This window comes from Oenanthe melanoleuca, chromosome 4, assembly GCF_029582105.1.
Source record: "Oenanthe melanoleuca isolate GR-GAL-2019-014 chromosome 4, OMel1.0, whole genome shotgun sequence".
In the NCBI taxonomy this organism is placed as follows: Eukaryota; Metazoa; Chordata; class Aves; order Passeriformes; family Muscicapidae; genus Oenanthe; species Oenanthe melanoleuca.
In genome coordinates, this window is record NC_079337.1 from 38,346,971 (window position 1) to 38,368,857 (window position 21,887).

The window sequence follows — 21,887 nt, forward strand, 5'->3', positions numbered from 1 at the left end:
AACGTTCAGCCTTAGGAGCAGCTCAGGAATAGCTTTGTTAACTATTCTCCTGTGCAAATCTGGTTGTATAAGGAGATCCTGGATCTCAAGAACTTATTTCAGCTGAGTTCTCAGTGGCTTGAGAGTGGGTTTATGAAAATTATTCAGTCTTTCTTTTTTCCTTTTTCAGAACTTCAGTGCAAAGGGGAGATATTTGCAAAAACATTGCATCCCAAAATTGGCAATCACTGCTCCTGGCACATACTAAAGCATTTGGTCTTGTTTCTTTTCATGGCTTTTTTCCACAGTTTAAATCACACTAATATCAGATCCAAAAGAAATTTACTTTTTTTATTAATTTTAGCCTGGACACTAATTAATCTATAATTTATTTTGTCTCCTCTTTCCCTGAAGAAGGGAAGGACTGACACACAAGAAATATTTTTTTACATTCTTTTTGGTTTCTGCAGTGAAATTGTAAGTACTAGCTTGAATTACTTAGGATATCATATAATCTGTTTTCTTTGTTTGTTTACAGACTTGGGGGATTTTTAATATATTTATGGCAAAATGGATTTGTAAATTTCTATTTTGCTAAGAGTTACAGTGTACTGAACAAAACTGACACCTTATATTTCAGGAATGTGTACCTTTTTAAAGCACTGTTGTTCAAATTCATAGTAACTGTTCTCTGTTTCCAGAGAAACTTGCTGAATAAAAATGGTATTAACAGAGCATTTACAAAAATGATTGAAAATGCATGCCTGCTAAAAAACCAATGGAGCCATATGAAGCTAAAAGTTGCCCAGATTAGGTTTTAAAATGAAATTATAGTTTTAAACAAGGTATAAAAGTAATCAGCCTAATCAAATTCTCTTACAAAATTCTGAGATATCTGAACTGGAAACTATTAACTATAACTGCATATTATGTATGCATAATATGAACATTTAAAAAGATAAATCTTAAAAGTTAAACTAATTATCTGCATATTAGCGTTTTGGAAGTGACACTTCTAGCTAGCCTAAATGGCATTATTTCTATGCAGCAGTTTCCATTCTGAGTTTATGTACAGATAGCTGAGCCAGGCACACAAAAAGAGCGATTTCTCTTGTCCTAAGTTTTGAAATACCAGAAGCAAAAGCCTGAAAAGCCTTGCAGGTGCCCCAGCCTGCAAGCCGGGTGTCCATCCAAGCCCCGGCCCTGCAGCAGCGCCAGCCTGCGGCTTCCTGCTCCTTAGGCTGCCTGAGGAGCTGGCAGAGGCTGCTCTGCAGGGAGCATCCATCTCACAGACACTCCTTCCCTACAGCTGCTTTGGAACAAATCCTGCTCAGCCCAGCGGTGGGCATCTGGGATCTGTCCCCCTGCAGTCACAGCCCGGGTGCTTCTGCAGGCTCTGGAAAGAGGAAAGTGTTCCTTCCCCCCAGAAGCTCTTCTGGAAGGTTCAGGCTGTGTGTGCTCTCTGACATGAAGCAATCCCAGTAGCCACTGTTCCTTGTCTCTTTTCAGCTTTCTTTCTTTTTCTTCCTCTTCTTTTAGAAGCAGTATTCAGCAGGCAACAATCTAAACCAGACTAAGATGGCTCCTCCTCTCTGGAAATCCACTGCCTTTCTTCCATTACTCTGTTTTGCTCTCCAGACCTCCCACTATGTTTCCTTCCTTTCTTAGCTTGTATCTTGCCCCTTCCCACATCTCCCATTATTTCCCTAAGGTGTGTTTGACTTTCCTGCTTTTTCCTTTCCCAGCAGTGAATTTCTTCACAGTTCCCTCTTGTACCTCTTGACAGTCCATCCAATGTTTCCCCCGACACTTCATGCCCTGAGCTCATTTGTCTTCTCCTTCTCCTCCTCTCTCTCCCACTCAATCCTTGTCTTCAAGGCAGTGCAATAGGACACAATGAGAGTGACATTAGCAAGGCCAGTACTTACAAGTTTACTTTGCTCCCACAGTTAAATTAATGAGCTTTCCAGCTGTTCTGGAAAGGTGGTGAAATCATGCCGAATGTGAAATCCTTACAGTAATTCATGGACTCCAGAGAATTGCAAGCAAAACTCTGTTTTCACTCTGTACTGCAGAGTTTGCATATTGTGCTTTTATTAGCAATGCATTCAGTGCTGTGGTTTCCCTAAAACTCTGTGATACAGTCAGATATTGCCTCTGGCTTGGACTTGTTTAGTTTCCCCGAGTACCAGGCACATCATCTGTAACTGTCAATAGCTGGCAACAGAGAATAGATTGTGTTTTGCAGTTTTTCTTTTGCTTCATCTTAATACATTGTGAAGTCTGACTTGGAAACACTGAAAATTGGCTGAAAATACTGAAATTTGGCTATGGAAAAGTCTGTGGAATTTATCCTGAAAAGCAAGTATTTAATTTGATCAGATGAAAATTATACCCTATTAGTAGTGTCACTTCACTTGCACTACTTTTATTGTATATTAAGAGGTTCATAATCCAGTTTTCGTAGTTACTATTTCTGTGCCATTTCCTGTAACATGGGGGGTTACTTTCCTGCAACATTTGTGTTTCTATTTGTGTTCATTTTTCTATCCCATTTATTCTTCATTAGTATAAGTATCTGAAAATGCCTAGGGTTCTTTTTACTTGTAGTTTTAGGGCTTTCATTCTAATTTGATTCTTCTTTCTTACAAATACCAGAACTTTGTACAAAATTGTGATCTGAATTGCAACACTATCTGAATGTCCTTGGTATCATAGTGCTTTTTAGGTATTTTTATCCTTTTACTATCAACAGCCTTTGGTACCTTCTGCTTTTACTGCTGCTACTTCATGAGTGTAAAATGTTGTGGCTATAAAGTAATTAACCATATTCCTTCAAGCACTTTTGTTTAGCCAGTTTTCATGTTCTTGCATTGACTTTTGTGGAATCACATGCAAAACTTGATTGCAAACTGTGACATACAGGTGCAATGTCTTTAATCTTCCCATATTATATATACTCAAGCAACAAAAAACATTCCCTTTGTTCTTAATTGTTTCTGAACTGTCTTTTTGGGAATATTTTTGGGATATCCAGTCCTTGCATAAGTGCCTCTGTATCCACATTGCCTGGCATAATGCAGTGTGCAATACGTATATCTCTCTCTTAAAGCATATTTGCTTCTCCTCCTCTCAATATGACACAAACTGAAGATCTAGTAGCCTCTCTCACATCTTCATGTTGATCCTTGGAGGCAAGGCTGGCCAGAAGGCAATTAAAACTCTTCCTCTCTATTCAAACCAGTTAAGTATGCCCCTTACCCAAAGAGAACTTGTAGGGAAAAATATCAAGCTGACATATTTAATTTGGGGTTTTTTTAACTTTCCACTGAATACATCAACACTATTGATTGAAACAGACAATTGCATGTTTTATGCAACATGCAATTTCTGAGAGGAACTTAGTGATGGCTGTGCTTGCTGACAGGACTTCCATGTTTCTTCTTAAGATAAATCAATCAATGCATTTTTAAAATGTCTGTGTTCAACTTTAAAGAATAGAGGTTATGTCTCTGGTTTTCTAAGCCAGAACTGTAACTCAGCTTTACAGAAGATGTAATACAACGTTATATTATTTAGTCTTACTAGGCTTGTGCTAACATTGGAGCACAAACTTGATGTTTCAAACTCATACTGCTTAATTAAAAAAAAACATGTTAAAGATAATCCATTAATATATAACATTAGATACAAATGTGACATTTTTTAGAGAACTGCAGTGTGTCCCCTAATTGCTCTGATAGCAGTAGTATGTTTCATCTAATAGACATTTACCCATTTCTTCGTTCTTATATGTTGCTGTTTCTTCTCCTTAGAACTAGGCTACGTAATAAAAGCAGACATGAGAAGCCATTGAATAAATGATAATACCAAAATCAGAATGCTGAAGACACATAGCAATATTATTACATCTACTACATACATACATGTATGAAAAAGGAAGAATTGCTTTGATTTCGGTCAAGAAAGTCAGTTTCTGGCTTTATGAAGGACTTCCCAATACCATTTGTTCAGTTATTGACATGCTAATATTCTTGTTCCATGTTGGTTTTCTTTGTCAAGCAGAAGTGAGGGAGGCTAGAGTCAAGCCAGCTCACCCCCCTGCACACTCCCTTCACAGGGAACCTGGTGTGGTGAGGGTGGAAGGAGAGCTCAGGACCACATGTGAAAGGGCTAATCTCTGTTTTCAGTCATACTGTATTCAAACATATTTTCAAGCCCCATCAAGAGATGTGGTCTTCCTTGATGTCCCAATGAGATGAGATTGATCAGCTCTCTAGGAAGCCTGCAAGGGACATGCAGTTTACAGTCTCAACTTTGGTGTTCCCTCCCAAGAAGGGAAAGCTTCTCACTTCGAAGCTTGCATTAATTTGATGTGACTTGTACTCTGAAGGAATAAGGTTGTTATTCTAAACTAACCACAGAACCTGATTCTAACAATTATTGTTTACTATCTTGGTATTCCACTGCCCTAAAAGAAAAGAAAATACACCCATATAATTTTGTTTTCCTGTTACTAAATTTGTTCTTCAAACGTAATGTAATTTAATTCGTTGATTTGTCCACTTCTTGTGCCCCTGTGAAAACAGCTTTGTTGAGTTTTTACCTTTCAAAATAAAAATAAAATGAAATTCAATAAAATCCCCACTCCACCACCAAATAAGAATTAAGAGGGGGAAAGCAACATTACAGCTTATTCCGTGAACAAAATATCTGGTCAAACAGACCAGTCTTACGTCCTTTTTTCACTAAAGGCCTGTACACTCAGCTCTGATAGTGTAAACAGACCTTACAGCAAGAAACAATGTGTCACACAAAGTATATATACACCAACATTTCTTTTATTTGAAAGGCCATACTCTGGTATTTATATCGACAAGGCACACGGTTTATTTGTGCAGCAACAGATGAGCTAAAAAGGTGAAGGAGGTGACACACAGACAAGGCAGCAGCCCCAAGGAGCCCTGAGGTTAGGGCAGCTGCCTGCTGGCACACCCTGGCACATCCAGAATCCATCCTCTGTGCATCCCACAGCTCAGGGGCAGTGAATTCCCATTACAGGGGAGTTGAAAAGTGAGGGATGAGTGTTGAGGTCCCATAGATAACAGCCTAGCTCCTGTATTCAGTCTCATCCATAAGAACGAGCCTCCCTTGAACTGCTCCTGAATTGGCTGCACTCAGTTCGACAGTGTGAGCTGCTGAGGCACACCCCCAGCCCTGGGAAGCTGCTCCATCCCTAAAAATGGATGGATTTCATGTAATCCCCTCTCATGTAAGCCACACTGCCTATCTCCTGCTGCTCCCAGTGCACCCCTTCCCCAGACACATACACTGGAGTTGTTCTTCCAGCTCTTCAAAAAGCAATGGCCTCATTAACCCTGCTCATTTGTGCAAGTTCATGTGCATGGTAGGGTGCGTGTCAGATACGTGAGTTGTGAGACACTCCTTGGTTTTTGTGGCTCCCTAATAAAATATACATGGCAGGTGTTTGCTGCAGCAATCAGCACAGCGTGGAGGACTGCAGTACCATACAGCAGTGAGTGAGAAGTTTGGCAGTATTCTGGCATGATAAATTCCTGTATTGCTTCTTTCTCCACAAAGCACCACTCCTCCAAAATATCTGGCTCCAAATACCTGAAAGTCATTTTGGATTGGGCTGTGAAAGTGGCCAATCTTATGCAGCACACTGAACTCAAGCTTGTTTGTCTGGTTGTGCAATGAAGTGGAAAATGAGCATCAAAACCTCCGTATGGAAGTGAATGAGCTATCATGGGAAAAGGTGTTGATTCATTCCTTTGAGCTCCCTTTCCAACAGACACATTTCCTGCAGTGATTCTCGTTTAGAGTATGCCTGTTGTTTTGCAGATGAGTTATGGCTGTCAAGAAAGGCCTATTTAAGTGAATTGTTCACGTCTGGTGTGCTGAATGCCAGTTTACAAAAAAGACCAAAAACTGTCCTTTTAACATTATGACAAAATAGACACACCAAAGAAAAAGCCTCAAGAGCTGCAGTTATAAAAGGATAAGGTGAAAAGAGAAATTGCCAATCACTTTCCAGCTGAGGAAATCTCTTCATTAAACCTGGACTAAAAAATTTGTCCTGACCACATTGCTGAGATAAAAGACCATTACCTGAATTATTTAACCAGCTGTGCAAACAGTTTTATAAGGCTTCTCCAGATGAAAACAGAGTAAAGACCCTCTCCCCATGGAAAAGCCATCAGATAAAGGAACTGGAAAAGCTTGAGTTGTCTGACAGTTGGACAGGACAGAGAAATGTAGGCTGATACTTTTAATGACCTTCTGACTTGTGTGGTTTTGTGAGTTTGCATTTTCTGCCCAAATTCCATTAAAGTAGGCATATAAATTTCTGTGCAGAATTGGCATTCTGGCTGTAGTTTAATTTAGCACTTCCCTAGAATCATTCCTAGATCTATTTTCTGTAATTCCTGTTTAACCGTTTTTTTCTCAGAGCTAGGCACAACAAAAGGGACAAGTGAAAGGAAAAAGGAGAGGGAGAAGGGAAAGGAATAAAGCAGGAAGGAAAGGGAAAAGAAAGGAAGACATTTTATTCATATGTTTAGAATTCTGTAAGACTGGAAAAAAATTGATTTTTTTTTCATAAACTCATAGAATATTCTGAGTTGGAAGGGACTCACAAGGATCATCAATGTCCAGCTCCCAGCCCTGGCCCTGCACAAACAACCCCAAGAGTCACACCATGCATCTGAGAGTGTTGTGCAAACAATTCTTTAATTCTGTCAGGCTTGGTGCTGTGACCACTTCCCTGGGGAGCCTGTTCTAGTGCCTGACCGTCATCTAGATGAAGAACCTTTTCCAGTATAAACCATATCCAACATAAACTTCCCCTGACAGAGTTTCAGGCCATTCCCTTGGGTCCTGTCACTGGTCACCACAGAAAAGAGATCTGTCCCTGACCCTGCACTTTCCCTTGTGAGGAAGTTGAGACCACAGTGAGGTCTCCCCTCAGTCTCCTCCAGGCTGAACAGACCAAGTGGCCTCAGCTGCTCCTCACACGGCTTCTGCTCAAAGCCCTTCACCATCAAGCCCTTCCTTGGCTGCTCAGCTTTACATCCTTCTTACACTGTGGTCCCCAAAACTGCCCCAGCACTTGAGGTGAGGCCACCCCAGTGCAGAGCAGGACAAGCCCCTCCCTTGCCTGGCTCTGATGCTTTGCCTGACGTACCCCAGGAGATGGTTGACCTTCCTGGCTGCATTTTTTGTCATACTTAGCAATATTCCAGAGAAGAAAAAAAGAAAAATGTCATCACTTCTTAGACAATAACAAAATTTTAAAAATCCACTTGTCATAATTTAAAAGCTACTAATATATATTAAACAGTCATTTGCTTTCCTCTTGTAAGAAGAACAAAATATTTGAAAGACATACCACCATATTATTTATCGTTTGAGTTTCGAGGTTTTTTTTAATTTGTTTCTCTCCAAAGAGAGTAATAGTTTAATATTTCAGTTTTCCCAATGTAATTGTACTGTGAATTCACAAGCAAGATGCTAAACCTTTTAAGATACAAATACCAATGTACTGTGTGGAAATAAAGCAATATGTGCAGGTTATAAATGAGTAGTTATGGATCCACTAAAGTGTCTATTTCAATCAGACTGAATAAGAAATGCAGAGGGGGAAAAAAAAAAAAAAAGGGAGAAATCATTTCTGTCCATGCATCTTTAGCTTATTTTCACCTTTTTCATTTTTGGTTGGCTCATTCAGTCCCTCTTCAGACATATGAAAAGCAAAAATATATATTAAAATGAGGAAAGCAATGTAAAAATTGACCAAAGGAAAAAAAAAGCAAAATTCATTACGTTCCAATTGAAAGTATTTTTTTTTCTTTCTTTCTACAAATCCACATAATGGTTAAAGGTAGCCAGAACTAGAGCTTCCAGTAACTTGCCATGCCCAGTTTTAAACCAGTGGGGGACCAGAGAGCTCCCTGCATGTGATGAAATGCTATTAAAAGTGATGGGGTATGAACTGTGGGCTTCTTTCCTGTTGATCAGCAAGATAACCATTTTGATACTGGTTGAGCATGCAGTGAAAGTGCTACTAGAGTGGGGGTTTTTTATCATTATTTTCCCACTTTGAATTCACTTTCATTTGGGAGGGACTAAACCTGCAGTGTGCCACAGAGGCTGGATACAAGTGAAAGAATGTATTTGGGAACCACAATTCTGTCATGTTAAAGACATAGGTACTCTCTGTAAATGTAGCTTAAATGGCCTCGACAAGCCAAGGGAGACATTTCATTGCCAGGTTAGGACAGATTTTTCAGCATGTTGTCAGCATGGTATGCACCTAAAACAACAACACATTGCACTCCTCAATGTCAACCTTGAACCTTCTGTTCTCACCTGCCAAGAAGCAGCATGTTGGTATCAAAGGCTTCCCATTAATAGTTTGAAACAAGTAGGGTAATGTTCTGTACATTTTTTAGCCACTTTTGGTAATCTGAGTTGCATAGAGGAAATACCTGATGTGAGTTGAGTGAAAGTGTAACAGTACTTTTCTACTGTCAAGATTATACATGTCTATATTATGAAATGCATTCATGCTTCATTTCTCTATTACAGTATCCCAAGTAATAGTATAATCTGTAACCAGTCTTAAACACTTAATATGCATTTGGACTGTATGTCTTGTTATCTGAAATGTACTGGAACTGATGTGCCTTGCTCTTCAACCTGACATGTTTACAACAGAAAAAAAAAAAAAATCACAGAATTTTTATTGAGGGATTGTGCTGCAGAGGTCTGGGGAAAAACAGTATCAGTCATAACTTAGCAACTGGCTTTAGGCACAGCCTTTACTATACACTTTATTTCTATAGCTCCCTATTCTATGTTGAAATAACTTCTGATATAAAACATTAATAATGCTCTGCAAGTTGGGGTTGAGCTAAATGTGGTATAGACTAAGATATAATGCACTTGAGAAACAAGTTAAAAAAAAAAAAATGAAAAAGAAAGTAGGACATTTCCATCTGTGGCAAGGCTTACCAGGAAATTATTACTGCAAAGTGAAGTGTCCTACATAGCCTAGAACAGAAAATGGTCTGGGAAGGCATGTAATTAAAACTGAAGGAGATGAGCAATGGAAGATAGACTTCCAGCAGGTGAAGAGCAAAAGGTCGAGAATCTGGGAAGTTGATAATCATTATCTCTGAGAAATTTTCACTGCAGAAGTGGAAAACTATCTGGCAGTGGCAGCTCATCCTAAAGAAGAAAAATGATTTGATCTAAGGGGAACTTCAGCTAGCGGTGGTGGTAGCTGCCCCCACTGCTGCCTCTGTAGTTATTGACGAAATATGAAGATTGTTGTGTTAATGCCAACAGAAATGAGCTGAGCAGATTAATGCACACAAGGTCACATCCAGGGAGCAAGTTTCTGGTTTGGATTCCTGAAAAGTTTACTCTTGAGGAATTGAAGAGGCTGATGGAACGACTTTGCTATGGAGCCTGGCAAAGGAGAAAGATCAGAGGGCTCCATGGTAACACGTGTGCCTGAGCTTGTGTTTGGATGAAAAGATCAAAGAGGCTGTGAAATGCCAAATATAGGCACTCACCCTCTAGACTTCAGATCTCATTCCTTCTAGGGCAATTTCAATATTAGAACACTAGGCAGATAAAAAGAAATCTCTCAGTCTAAAACTGACAATCTTGGATGAATAAATTCACCTTGGCAGCAGAATGCAAGGATATTTGAATGTAATAAGAAAAATGGCTACAGAATGCCCAAAGGTATGAGTGATGTTGCTATGCTGTGCATTGATAAGGCTTTGATTGTGGGCAGGAAGATAGCAAGTATAAAGGAAGTTTAGTATTCGATGTACAGTGAACAAAATGAAGGACACACATAGCAATCTGTCATAAAATGGAATATGTAGTGAATTGTAGAAAGGCCTATTTCCCCTTTTTGTTCCTGGCTTTAAAAGTATAAGAAATCCTATTCTTACCTTTCACGTCTCAGTCACATTTTCTTCTTGCACTAGGATGCCTGAGCCAAGCAATCATGGCTTTTATGATTCTTTCAGCTTTAAAGTCATGTTTTTAAGAACATGAATGTGTAGCATGATTTCTTGCTGGTCTTTGAACTCTCCCCTACTGTAATAATATTAACTGCTTATCTCAGGCTCATGATGTGCCTTCCCATATTTGTGAAAGACGAGACCAGTTCAAGAACTGTAGGCACAGTCAAAAAATAATAATGTGGAAGCAAGAATGCATAAAAGAAGGATAGCACAGTTCAGTGCTGCATACTGCACTAAAGCCACACACTGTGCTGAATACTACTGATATGTAGCATTTTCCAGCTCAGGTGGTATACTGAGAAATATGATAATTAGTTTCTCACAGATACTATGATTAAAAAAGGGTAAAAAGTTCTTACAGGGAAATCTTATCTTCTGTGGCTTTAGTAAGCATTGTTTGAAATAAAGACCAGTACTTGACTACTGCAATCAAAGGATAGAAGTAATTGCCAACAAAGTAATTTGGTACCATTTTCAAACATAAAGCAGAAAATAGAAAAGGACACTAATTGGACAATATGTGTTCCCCAGGGAGTTTGAAAGGGAAGTTGTGCATGAAAGTAAAATAAATTATTGGAACTGAGGCATGAGACTGAAGGTCATGAATAGGCTAGCAGTCACATTCATGCACAAGGAACTTCAGTATGTTTGTTTTGGTCTTCTACATAAATGGAATATTTCAGCTTGCCAAGTCCAGTATGTGAAAAAGAACCACAATTAGGGACAGAAACATACTGGAAGAAACCCCATTATCTTGAAATGTACTTAACTTGAAAAAAATAAGCTTCCTCACTTGACTTCCCTGGCTTGCAGTATGGTTTCTGATTTTTAAACATTCTTTTCTCTTGCCTGTTGCTAAGTGAAAGTCTTACATAAACAAAGGAAATCAACTGTTCTAAAAGGATGGAAATGACTGTATGCAAAAAGCTGTCAAATCTACAGAGTAAGCAAACTGGAAGAAAACATTTCTTAACTTAATCCTTTCAGTTACAGCACTGCAGTACTCATGCTGTTCAGAGAAAGTTAGTGTTGTGGGTTACAGCTGTTAGGATTAATTCTCTCATTTTAAGAAAAAGAGTTTCTGTAGCCTCAGTGATATGCTTGGGGCTTTTGGGGGGCTTTTTTTGGTTTTGCTTTTCTTTTTCAGTAGGAACAATTTTGGTGATAAATATCAGCATGAAATGTCTAGCACACTGTGAGGACCTGCAGGGTCATATTTTAGTTACTTTGAGAGACTAAGGCGTTGTTCAGCTTGCCACTACATGGTCACAGGAGCAGGATGGAAAACTCCTGAGAGCAAACAGGTCATATGTGGGCATGAAATCATCCTTTGGATGCTTTTTTCTCTCTGTTGCAGTTACAAGTAGGCTATACTTCAAAACAAGGAGCTTCAGCTGAACACCTAGGCTGACAAATCAAGACTCTAGTACTGGAAGAGCTAATCTTAAAGACCAGCTTTTTGACCAGAAGCTCACAGAGTGCTTTACCTCTCTCTATACTGTGACCAAAATGCATGTTTGGATATAAGCAGGGTCTCTGATTATATATCAAGAACTACTTCAATTACAGAAATTCTATCTGTCTATTCATATTAAATGGATATCTAGCTGTTGCTTTAAATAAATGTCAGTAGATACAGAAAAAAAAAATCTCATGGTTTGTGTCACAATTCTCAAACTATGATCTGCAGGCAGTTAACAAGTTAGACATGCTGTTCTGGTTTCCAGCTACAAGCATCTTAAGTAGATTAAATATTACCCCAGATTCTGCTCATATTAATACACAGGACGTTAAACACTCAGGAGTACAGGTGTTCTGCATACTCATTGAATAGGAAAGGCCCAAGAGACCTCTTAATAAAAGATACCATTTTTTAAAAAATTTTGGGGATTCCTACAGTAACAGCAAAATCTAGTCAAATAAGAGGGAGTGAGTACAGAATGCTATAGAATTTAGCACCAATAAATATGCTTCCTTTGAAATGGTGAATTAGATGTGCAGCAGGATCTGGTCACACTTCAAAGAATAATATGCAGAGCTGAAGATCCATCTGTTCACTCTTGCTCTTACCATTGAGGCTGCTGTATGTTAAGCAGTCTTTTGAGTACTTCAAAGCATGTTTGAAGTCCTCGCTATGTCTATCCCATGCACACAATAAAAAGCTTAAGTGCCTTAACAATATGGTTTTGTTCATTTTAGTTGTAAGTTAAAACAATTTGTTCCTGCTATGTATCATTTCTGGACTTTTTTTTTTTTTAGCTACGATAGTGAGGGCCGTCTAACAAATGTTACATTCCCAACTGGAGTTGTCACTAACCTTCATGGGGAAATGGAAAGGGCCATTACAGTGGACATTGAGTCATCCAGCAGAGAGGAAGATGTCAGCATCACTTCCAACTTATCATCAATCGATTCTTTCTATACCATGGTTCAAGGTACTGTAAATAAAAGATTTCTCAGTAGATTCCGCCTGAAAACTGTTTTCTTGTGGTACAAGCAGCTCCAAATAGAAGTGAAACTTTGGGGGCATAGTGTCTGGAGAAGAGGTAATACGTACACAGTTTTACACCTACACAGAAACAACTGTCCAGGAAAAGCAGTAGTTGCAACGAAAGTAGTATTAAGTTTTTCTAACCAAATATCTTTTGTAAGCATCTGTGGAAATCCTTACTTTGTATTAAAAAGGAATATTGGAAAGAAGAGATGGATTGAAAGGAAAATAGTACAGAAATACTATGAAGTAATATTTTAGCTTAAAAATAGCATGTAATATCCCAGCAACCACATCCTTGCAAAAATGAGTAGTCATAGTAAGTTTAGGATTAGACCAAAAAATGCCTAATGTAACATCAGGGAATGTGTTTTGTGCCAGTTCAAAGAATATACTGTGAGGATGAGACTTTCCTGGGTCTTTAAGTAATTTTCATGATAGGTCCTAAAGGAATTTTTGCTCCTCTGGGATACATTTATTCTTAATCTCACCCTGGCTCTTTATTACCATTGGGTCAGTTATGTGAAGTCAAGATGTACATATTGCATAAAATGTCCAGTACAAAGGCAGAGTCTTAACCCATGTAGGTAACCTGCAATTCTCTTTTTGGCCTTTTCAGATCAGTTAAGAAATAGCTACCAGATTGGTTATGATGGCTCACTGAGAATCCTGTACGCCAGCGGCCTGGACTCACACTACCAGACAGAACCCCATGTCTTGGCTGGCACTGCCAACCCAACCATGGCAAAGAGAAACATGACCCTCCCAGGGGAGAACGGGCAGAACCTGGTGGAGTGGCGATTCCGGAAGGAGCAAGCCCAGGGAAAAGTCAACGTCTTTGGCCGAAAGCTTAGGGTAAGCACACAAGCATGAGTGGTGTCTACTGCCTTCTCATTAAAGAATGAGGAAATGTAAATACTTTCCTGTAGGTATTGCCATCCAGCAGCCACAGAATATTTACTGTAGACAAGCTGACTGTAGGTCTGGAAGTGCTTGTTTTTATTACTTCATTTATTGGCTGTTTTGTTTATTAATTGCTCTTTTCTGTATGTCGTGGTTTAACCCCAGGCAGAAGCCAAGCCCCACACAGCTCACTCACTCCCCCACCAGCAGGATATGGGAGAATTGGAATGGTAAAACCTAGAGAACTCGTGGGTTGAGATAAAGGCAGTTTAACAGGGAAAGCAAAAGCCACACACACAGAAAAGCAAAACAGAATGAATTCACTGCTTCCCATGGCAGGCAGGTGTTCAGCCATCCCCAGGAGAGCAGGGCCCCATCACACCTAACAGTGACTGGGGAGGACAAAGCCATCACTCCAAATATCCCCTGCTTCACACACTGAGCATGATGCCATATGGTCTGGAATGTCCCTTTGGTCAGCTGGGGTCACCTGTCCTGGCTGTGTCTCCTCCCAGTCTCCCATGCACCCCCAGTCTGCTCTCCAGTGTGGCACTACCAAAAGCAGAAAAGGCCTTGGCTCTGTGGAAGCCCTGCCCAGCAATAATAAAAACATCTATAGGTTATCAGCCCTGTGTTCAGCACAAATCCAAACATAGCCCTGAACTAGCCTCTGTGAAGAAATACCCCAGCTAAAATCAGAATTCTGTGGAATTTAAACTGTTGGGTTTAGCTTGGAATGGCAAAAAATAATAATTTTCTGCTTTCCTTCACTGTTATTATTTCTGGTATTGAATTCATGTAAATGATTCAGAATCCTGTTTTAAATTATTCTGCTCTAAGTTAGCATGATCCCTGGATTTCTTTTTTTTTTTATTTTAAATGAAAATTGTACTAAGACTTATGGTAGAAAGGGTTTAACTGTGTGTGCATAAGCACGGCATATTCCTCTAACATATGTCTTTACCATGTTGTTGGCATTTCTTCTTCCTATATAGTGAGTGAAATACAAGTAGGAAGCAAACTATGAATTATGACAGCCATTTGGTAAAGACAACACAGATTAAGCATTTAAAATTGTGTTGCCAGGAGACCATTTCAAGACCACATCAAAGGTCTGAGTTACTGTTAGAACTGAACTCAGTTCTTTAAAATAAGGCCTAGGCAGTGTATCAAATGAAGGTAAGTAATTTCAGACCACTTGACTTCTTGCCATTTGAAATCTTAAAATATTTTGTATCTTCCACTGGGACAATAAAAGAGGGATGCAGGTTATATTCCTCTCTACCACTTTCTCTATAAGAGGAATGTATTTTTTTCCAAGAAGGAAGAATGATGATGCACAGTATCAGCTGCTTAAGATCAATATATCAGTAACTACCTGTGGCAGCCATCTTACATTGATGAGGAAGAGGAAAAGGAAGCCTTAATTCTGAAGCTCATCTTTGTGGCATAGGCATGTCACTATCTGCCACAGTGGTATAATACACCTGCCAAGTCATTTGTGAAAGAAGCCCAAGAGAGGTTTGGCAGTGAAACAAACCATCACGAGTGCAGTTCTCAGAAGTGACACTGAGTTTTGGCATTCAAGTGAGAGGAGGTCAAAATTAAAAAGAGCAGGTAAAGTTGTCATAGGCAACTTTAACTTAGAAGAATTAACACCAAAAAAAAAAAGAGCAAACAGAAGGGAAATATTTAACAAGATGGGAGGGAAAATGAAATATTACATATTAGGATAAAATAATACTAATTAAAAGTGTACATAGAAATTGGAGAAGTAGAGCAGGTGGAGAATGAGCTAATAAGACACAAATGTCTCAAAAAAAAAAATAAATAAATAAACTTGTCAGCAGTGAAAAATTTAAAAAAGGAATGTTTTGTGAAATTAATTTACATTGAAAGATATTACCAAAATGTCAGTTGGGGGTGGATGGGGGGATGTAGGAAAGCAAAAAAAGAAAGCAAGAGAAAGAAAAACAGGAATAATTTATGGAGTTCAATTTCCATGTACAAACAGATATGTCATCAACGTTTTCCTGCAAAAGAAGACAAATGTATACAAAAAGGTGACAAAATATATTGCCAGTAAAGGTACTCATCTCTGCAAGCTATGCAGAGGTCCCCAGTTTTCAATTACTTCTAGAATCTCTCTGTAAGACACAGCAATATACTCCTACTCCTAACAGAGGAATCACAGACAGATTTCATACTTCTCACTGGAAAGAAAAATAGGAATTAAAGTAGAGGAGGATAGATGGAGACGTAAATTACTGAAATGTATCAGGACAGTTGGTAAGGACTGTCAAAAGACTCAGTTTTTTGTCATTAAGTGTTTCTTCACTGGAAATTTCCTCAAGTACAGTTTTTATCGTAATGAAAGCCAGAGGTTTCAAATATATTTGGAGTGTGGTTGTCTTGGACACAATAAAAACATTCAGCTTTTCCTCTAAAAGTATTTTGCTAGCAGAAATGTTATTAAGAAGCACTTCAGAGGAAGGCACTACTTTAGCTGAGATGTGTTATTCCAGCCCTACACTGCCCAATGAAACAAGTTATATCACCAAAACTCATTGTTACTCCAATTGCCATCTCTATTGCAAGATTAGGCAAGCACAGCCAAAATTTCACCAAAAGCTCACATCTGAATGCAAGAGCTCTGTCAGCAAAGTCTGAAAGCATGAAACTGGCTGGAACAAGAGGTATTTCCTTTCCTTCCCCTCATATCCTGCCCTTACACAGACCAGACAGATGGGAAGTGAGAAGGCAAGGGATGTTATCACCCCAGTTAGCAGCTAGGGCAGTGAGACAGCAGATTAAGTGCTTTGTTGCAATTTATACAGGAAGGATGTGCTTAGCCAAGAAATTAACCACAATAGCTTGGATGTCTGCCTTAACCATAAAACCATCCTTCTTTCTTTGCCAGTTCAGAAATCAGAAGTGTCCATTTTAACTTCAGTGTCTCATCCTAAAAGGTGGACAAGAAAATTTATAAAAATCATAATTAAATGTAAAATAAGGAAGGGGAGGTGGAGAGAAAGGGAAGGAAAAAATCAGAGAAACAAAACAGGCAGGGACATGCAGACATGAATGTAGGCATACGTGGGAGACACTGCAAAAAAAAGCCAGAGATAAAGAAAATTTTAAAGTTAATTTATGCAAATGAGCTAATATTAGATGTTGGAAAATTTAAAGAAAAACTCCCTGAAAACAAGTAAAAAAATATTTTGAAAAAGGAGTTGTATGGAAGTACTTCACAGCTAAGTTTAACCTACTTCTAGAATCAGTCTTGTAGCATAAATTTTTCAGATTATATTTAAATAACTTTTGATGCTTCATTAAATAGGTAAAACAGCTATTGCTGTTTCATTGTTTATAGCTGCATATGCTAGAATTTGTGTTCTTTACTAAGGAGATCTACATGATAGTGTCAATTTTTTTTCCTAAACTGATAGTGCAGATTCTTCTCATGCCAATGATTTCATGTTAACAAAGAGAAAGGTATTGTACATAGAGAGAGACTGAGCAAACTTTTTTCCTATTTGCCTATGACCCATCACTAGCACTTTAATACTTTTTATACCAATAATAAAGGATCTAATTTATATTGATCTGTTAGAAGCTTATCAGCCTCAGGGTATACATACCAATATCCATGGCATATGGAGTTTTGAATATCCAGCTTGAAAAAATGCAAAAATCTTCCAGTCTTTTTTTTGTGTATCCCTATCTGTTCTCTTGTTCTTTTCTGAGTGTTATTTAGCCATCTTTCTTCAACCTTTGTAATGTATTTATGAGGTACTTGAAAAGGAATTTTAAAAAAAATCTTAATACATATAGCTCTCTGTCCTTTTCTACCCTACTTCCCACATGTTTGCAAAACACAGTGTGAAAAAAATCTCAGTTATCAGTTTTTCACCCCACCTGGAAAAACTTTAAAAAGACACAGCAGATACAGAAATGGTTTACAGATGAACAAAGAAATCCTCGAGGCCTGTTGGAGAACACTGAAGCACAATTCAGTGCCGAAGGGAATGGAGAAGTGCAAAGATACTGATATAGGAAAAGAAAACCAGACATTTTCCTTTTATAAATTCAAAAATGAGAGCTAATTCAATGAAACTGAGAGTTGGTATATTTTGAAGACTAAAGGGAGGTGGGGGTGGATTTCAGTGTAAAAGTATTACATAGAAATCACTATCCATCACTGTAGTTTACATATATCAATAACAGCGTTCTCAACATAAAAGTATCTATGCTAAGGCTTTATTTTCAAATCCAAATACTTACAAACTTCAAAGTATTTTTAACTGTTTTTCAATGGTTCAGTAGTCAGTCTTCCAGTCATTTATGGCTTTAAGTGGTCAGTTATCTAGGAGAAAGATATAATCCTTCACTAAGGATTTCAGCATTATAAATACATTGCAGCAGTAGATGGTATACTGAGTTAAAGTTCCATTTGATCCAGAAGGGGAATGCCTATGTTCTAAAAACTGTTTAACCTTAATTTGAAGATCTAACGTGCTTTTGAAGATCTTAATCTTGTATTTACAATTTTGAAAAATACTTGCTGTGAAGGACTGGGATTCTGTTCTTTCTTAGCGTGATTGTTATGAATTGGAAAAGCAGTTGCTGGGAATATATTTTGACAATAATTTGCTAGATATACTTCAGACTGCCTGCAAAAGAAGCAGTTTGTTCATTGAAATGACCCCATTTATTACAGAAGTCTTCAGTACACATTTCAGTACTTTCTTAACAGTTGACTAAGCATCAAGAAAGAACACATTGCAACAAATTCTGAGCCATCTCTTCATATAATCAGACTTTCTAAGGTAGATACTAATATAATGCCTTACAATTATATCAATAAGTTGCTAAAATACTTTACACATAGAGCAAATCAATCACTTTAAATGGTATTTAAAGAATAGCTAGCTTTGTGGAAATAACAGGTGGCTGGGGTTTGAACAGCATGATTTATTGTGTCATTTTGTTTGCTTTAAAAAGGTTAATGGCAGAAACCTCCTTTCAGTTGACTTTGATCGAACCACAAAGACAGAAAAGATCTACGATGACCACCGTAAATTCCTGCTGAGGATTGCCTACGACACGTCAGGGCACCCCACCCTGTGGCTCCCGAGCAGCAAGCTGATGGCTGTCAATGTTACCTATTCATCCACAGGTCAAATAGGCAGCATACAGAGAGGCACGACTAGTGAAAAAATAGAGTATGATGGACAGGGAAGGATAGTGTCTAGAGTGTTTGCTGATGGGAAAACCTGGAGTTACACATATTTGGAAAAGGTAAAGAACACTCAAGTTTTTTAAAATGCTTGGAACGTGCTGAAATTCTGCAGCACCTCACTGCTCTGTACAAAGCAAAAAATAGGTAGTAGAAGCACATTGCAATTATTCTAAGTATCAACATGTGATTCCAAGGTGAATGTTTCATTCTGTGGATATGTAATCATGCTGTAGCTAATTGCTAGGAATTGATGTGTTTTTAAATTATTTAGGCCTCTGACTAACAAGAAGCATCTGCATTTACCTTTTATCTTAACACTTAAAATAAGGTACAGGGACTATCTGCAATTCAATTCAACTAAAAATAATTTGTTTGCAAATGCTCCACTGTTTGGGCTCTTTTTCACTACCAAGAAAAGCTCTTTATTCTAAATAGTTACAGCTGTCAATTTGCACTTACTATATGTTGTAGCATCAAAATAAAGGATAGGCAAAAGATTAGGAATCAATATATATGTAACAATTGCTTAATGATAGCTCGCCTAGAAATATCTGTGAAAATAACCTTTGTGAGATCTCATGTCTGCTATGCAGAAAGAGAATCCATTTCTTTCAGGGGTTTAAATATATTTCTGTTGAAGATGTTGCTCAGCAAATACTGTTTACTAGTTACCACAGACATAATTTAATCAAGACCTATGAGACATAATAGCCGCGCATTAGGAAAATGTCAGAATAATTCAAGTAGTTCCTTTTGATATGAATAATCAAACAATTGTTTTGCCTATGTCTCAAAAGCTTACAGAACAAGAGCACAGTATTCAGAGATCTCAGGCTATTCAAATTCTTAAAAATCATCTCTAATTGTAGGGAAGAAATTGTATCTCCCATATGTTGTTCTCCTTGTGAGTTAATGGCTCTAAGACAGTTTTACTTCTTCCCATATTAAACATGACTTATCTGAATCCATTGACAATCTGCTGTTTAGCTGTGAATGCTTGATAAAAGAGTGATACAGTCATAACAAGTAGCAAATTATGAATGTGGAACTACTAATTACAGAACCCCTTACAATTAAGCATACAAGTAAATTAGGCAGGGAGATGTTAACAACATGTAAGGTCAATGATAACTCAATTAAAGAGGAGATAATTTTCTCAAGTGGGAATGTCACGTTTTTGTGAAGAAATAGTAGCAGTATATGGCGGGAGGGGAGCTGCTGCACCATTTGTCACGTGATAAAAATCTGTTCTTAATTTTCAGTCAATGGTTCTTCTGCTCCATAGCCAACGGCAGTATATCTTCGAGTATGATTTGTTGGATCGGCTTTCTGCTGTCACCATGCCCAGTGTTGCTCGTCATACCATGCAGACAATCCGCTCCATCGGCTATTACCGGAATATATACAACCCCCCGGAAAGCAATGCTTCTGTTATAATGGACTACAATGAAGAAGGGCAGCTCCTTCAAACTGCTTTCCTGGGGACAAGTCGAAGAGTATTATTCAAGTACAGACGGCAGACTAAGCTCTCAGAAATTTTATATGATAGTACAAGAGTTAGTTTTACTTATGATGAAACAGCAGGAGTCCTGAAAACAGTAAACCTCCAAAGCGATGGTTTTATCTGCACCATTAGATACAGACAAATTGGCCCGTTGATTGACAGACAGATTTTCCGCTTCAGTGAGGACGGAATGGTAAACGCCCGATTTGACTACAGCTATGACAATAGCTTCAGAGTGACTAGCATGCAAGGTGTCATCAATGAAACCCCATTGCCTATTGATCTCTACCAGTTTGACGATATCTCTGGCAAAGTTGAACAGTTTGGAAAATTTGGAGTTATATATTATGATATTAACCAGATCATTTCAACAGCTGTAATGACGTACACAAAACACTTCGATGCACATGGGCGCATCAAGGAAATTCAGTATGAAATATTTCGGTCATTAATGTATTGGATTACAATTCAGTATGATAACATGGGACGAGTGACGAAAAGAGAAATTAAGATTGGGCCATTTGCCAACACCACAAAATATGCTTACGAGTATGATGTAGATGGTCAGCTCCAGACAGTTTATCTGAATGAAAAAATAATGTGGCGATACAACTATGACCTGAATGGCAACCTGCACTTGCTCAACCCCAGCAGCAGCGCCCGTTTGACACCACTTCGGTATGACCTGAGAGACAGGATAACTCGACTAGGAGATGTACAGTACAGGTTAGATGAAGACGGATTCCTGCGTCAGAGGGGTACTGAAATCTTTGAATACAGTTCAAAGGGCCTTCTTACTCGAGTTTATAGCAAAGGCAGTGGGTGGACAGTGATTTACCGTTATGATGGACTTGGACGACGAGTCTCCACTAAAACTAGCCTTGGGCAGCATCTCCAGTTCTTTTACGCAGACCTGACTTACCCAACCAGGATAACTCATGTATATAACCACTCAAGTTCTGAAATCACATCTCTATACTATGATCTGCAAGGACACCTTTTTGCCATGGAAATTAGCAGTGGAGATGAGTTTTACATTGCATCAGACAATACAGGGACACCACTGGCTGTTTTCAGTAGCAATGGTCTCATGCTTAAACAAATTCAATATACTGCCTATGGAGAGATCTATTTTGACTCTAACCTTGACTTCCAGCTGGTAATCGGATTCCATGGAGGCTTATACGACCCACTGACCAAACTAGTCCACTTTGGAGAAAGAGATTATGACATACTGGCAGGCCGATGGACAACACCTGATATTGAAATCTGGAAGAGAATTGGGAAGGATCCAGCACCTTTTAATTTGTACATGTTTAGAAATAATAACCCAGCCAGTAAAATACACGATGTGAAGGATTATATCACAGGTAAGAGAAGGTTACTTGATTGCAGCTTGGGGATGCTGAATCTACAAGCATCCAATGTAGAGGGAGTGAGACTGTAGGTAACAAGGGCAGGAAGGGACAATCTGTGATGAGTTTAACACTCTAGCATCACATATTCACTGAAGTTGTTTGATATTTTCCAGGGTAGACTTTTGCAAGGCTGCTAATGTAAATTGCTCAATAAGCTCCAGGGCTAGCACAAGGTAATGAGTACACAGCCAGGTGCAGGGATGGAGTAGTAGGGTAGTATAGAAAAACTGTTTTGGCAAAAAAAGGATGCTGATGTGCTAACTTGAATATCTCAATTCTTAAA

At 38.5% G+C, this 21,887-nt stretch overlaps 1 protein-coding gene across 1 annotated transcript in view; it reads left to right on the top strand.

The window, feature by feature from the left end:
- TENM3 (teneurin transmembrane protein 3) overlaps positions 1 to 21,887 on the top strand; it is a 347,891-nt gene that overhangs the window by 317,083 nt on the left and 8,921 nt on the right. The window contains exons 27-30 of the mRNA XM_056490446.1: positions 12,306 to 12,481; positions 13,157 to 13,392; positions 18,445 to 18,741; positions 19,945 to 21,556. Of these exons, the coding sequence (XP_056346421.1) occupies positions 12,306 to 12,481; positions 13,157 to 13,392; positions 18,445 to 18,741; positions 19,945 to 21,556 (2,321 nt within the window). The remainder of the gene's footprint in view (positions 1 to 12,305; positions 12,482 to 13,156; positions 13,393 to 18,444; positions 18,742 to 19,944; positions 21,557 to 21,887) is intronic.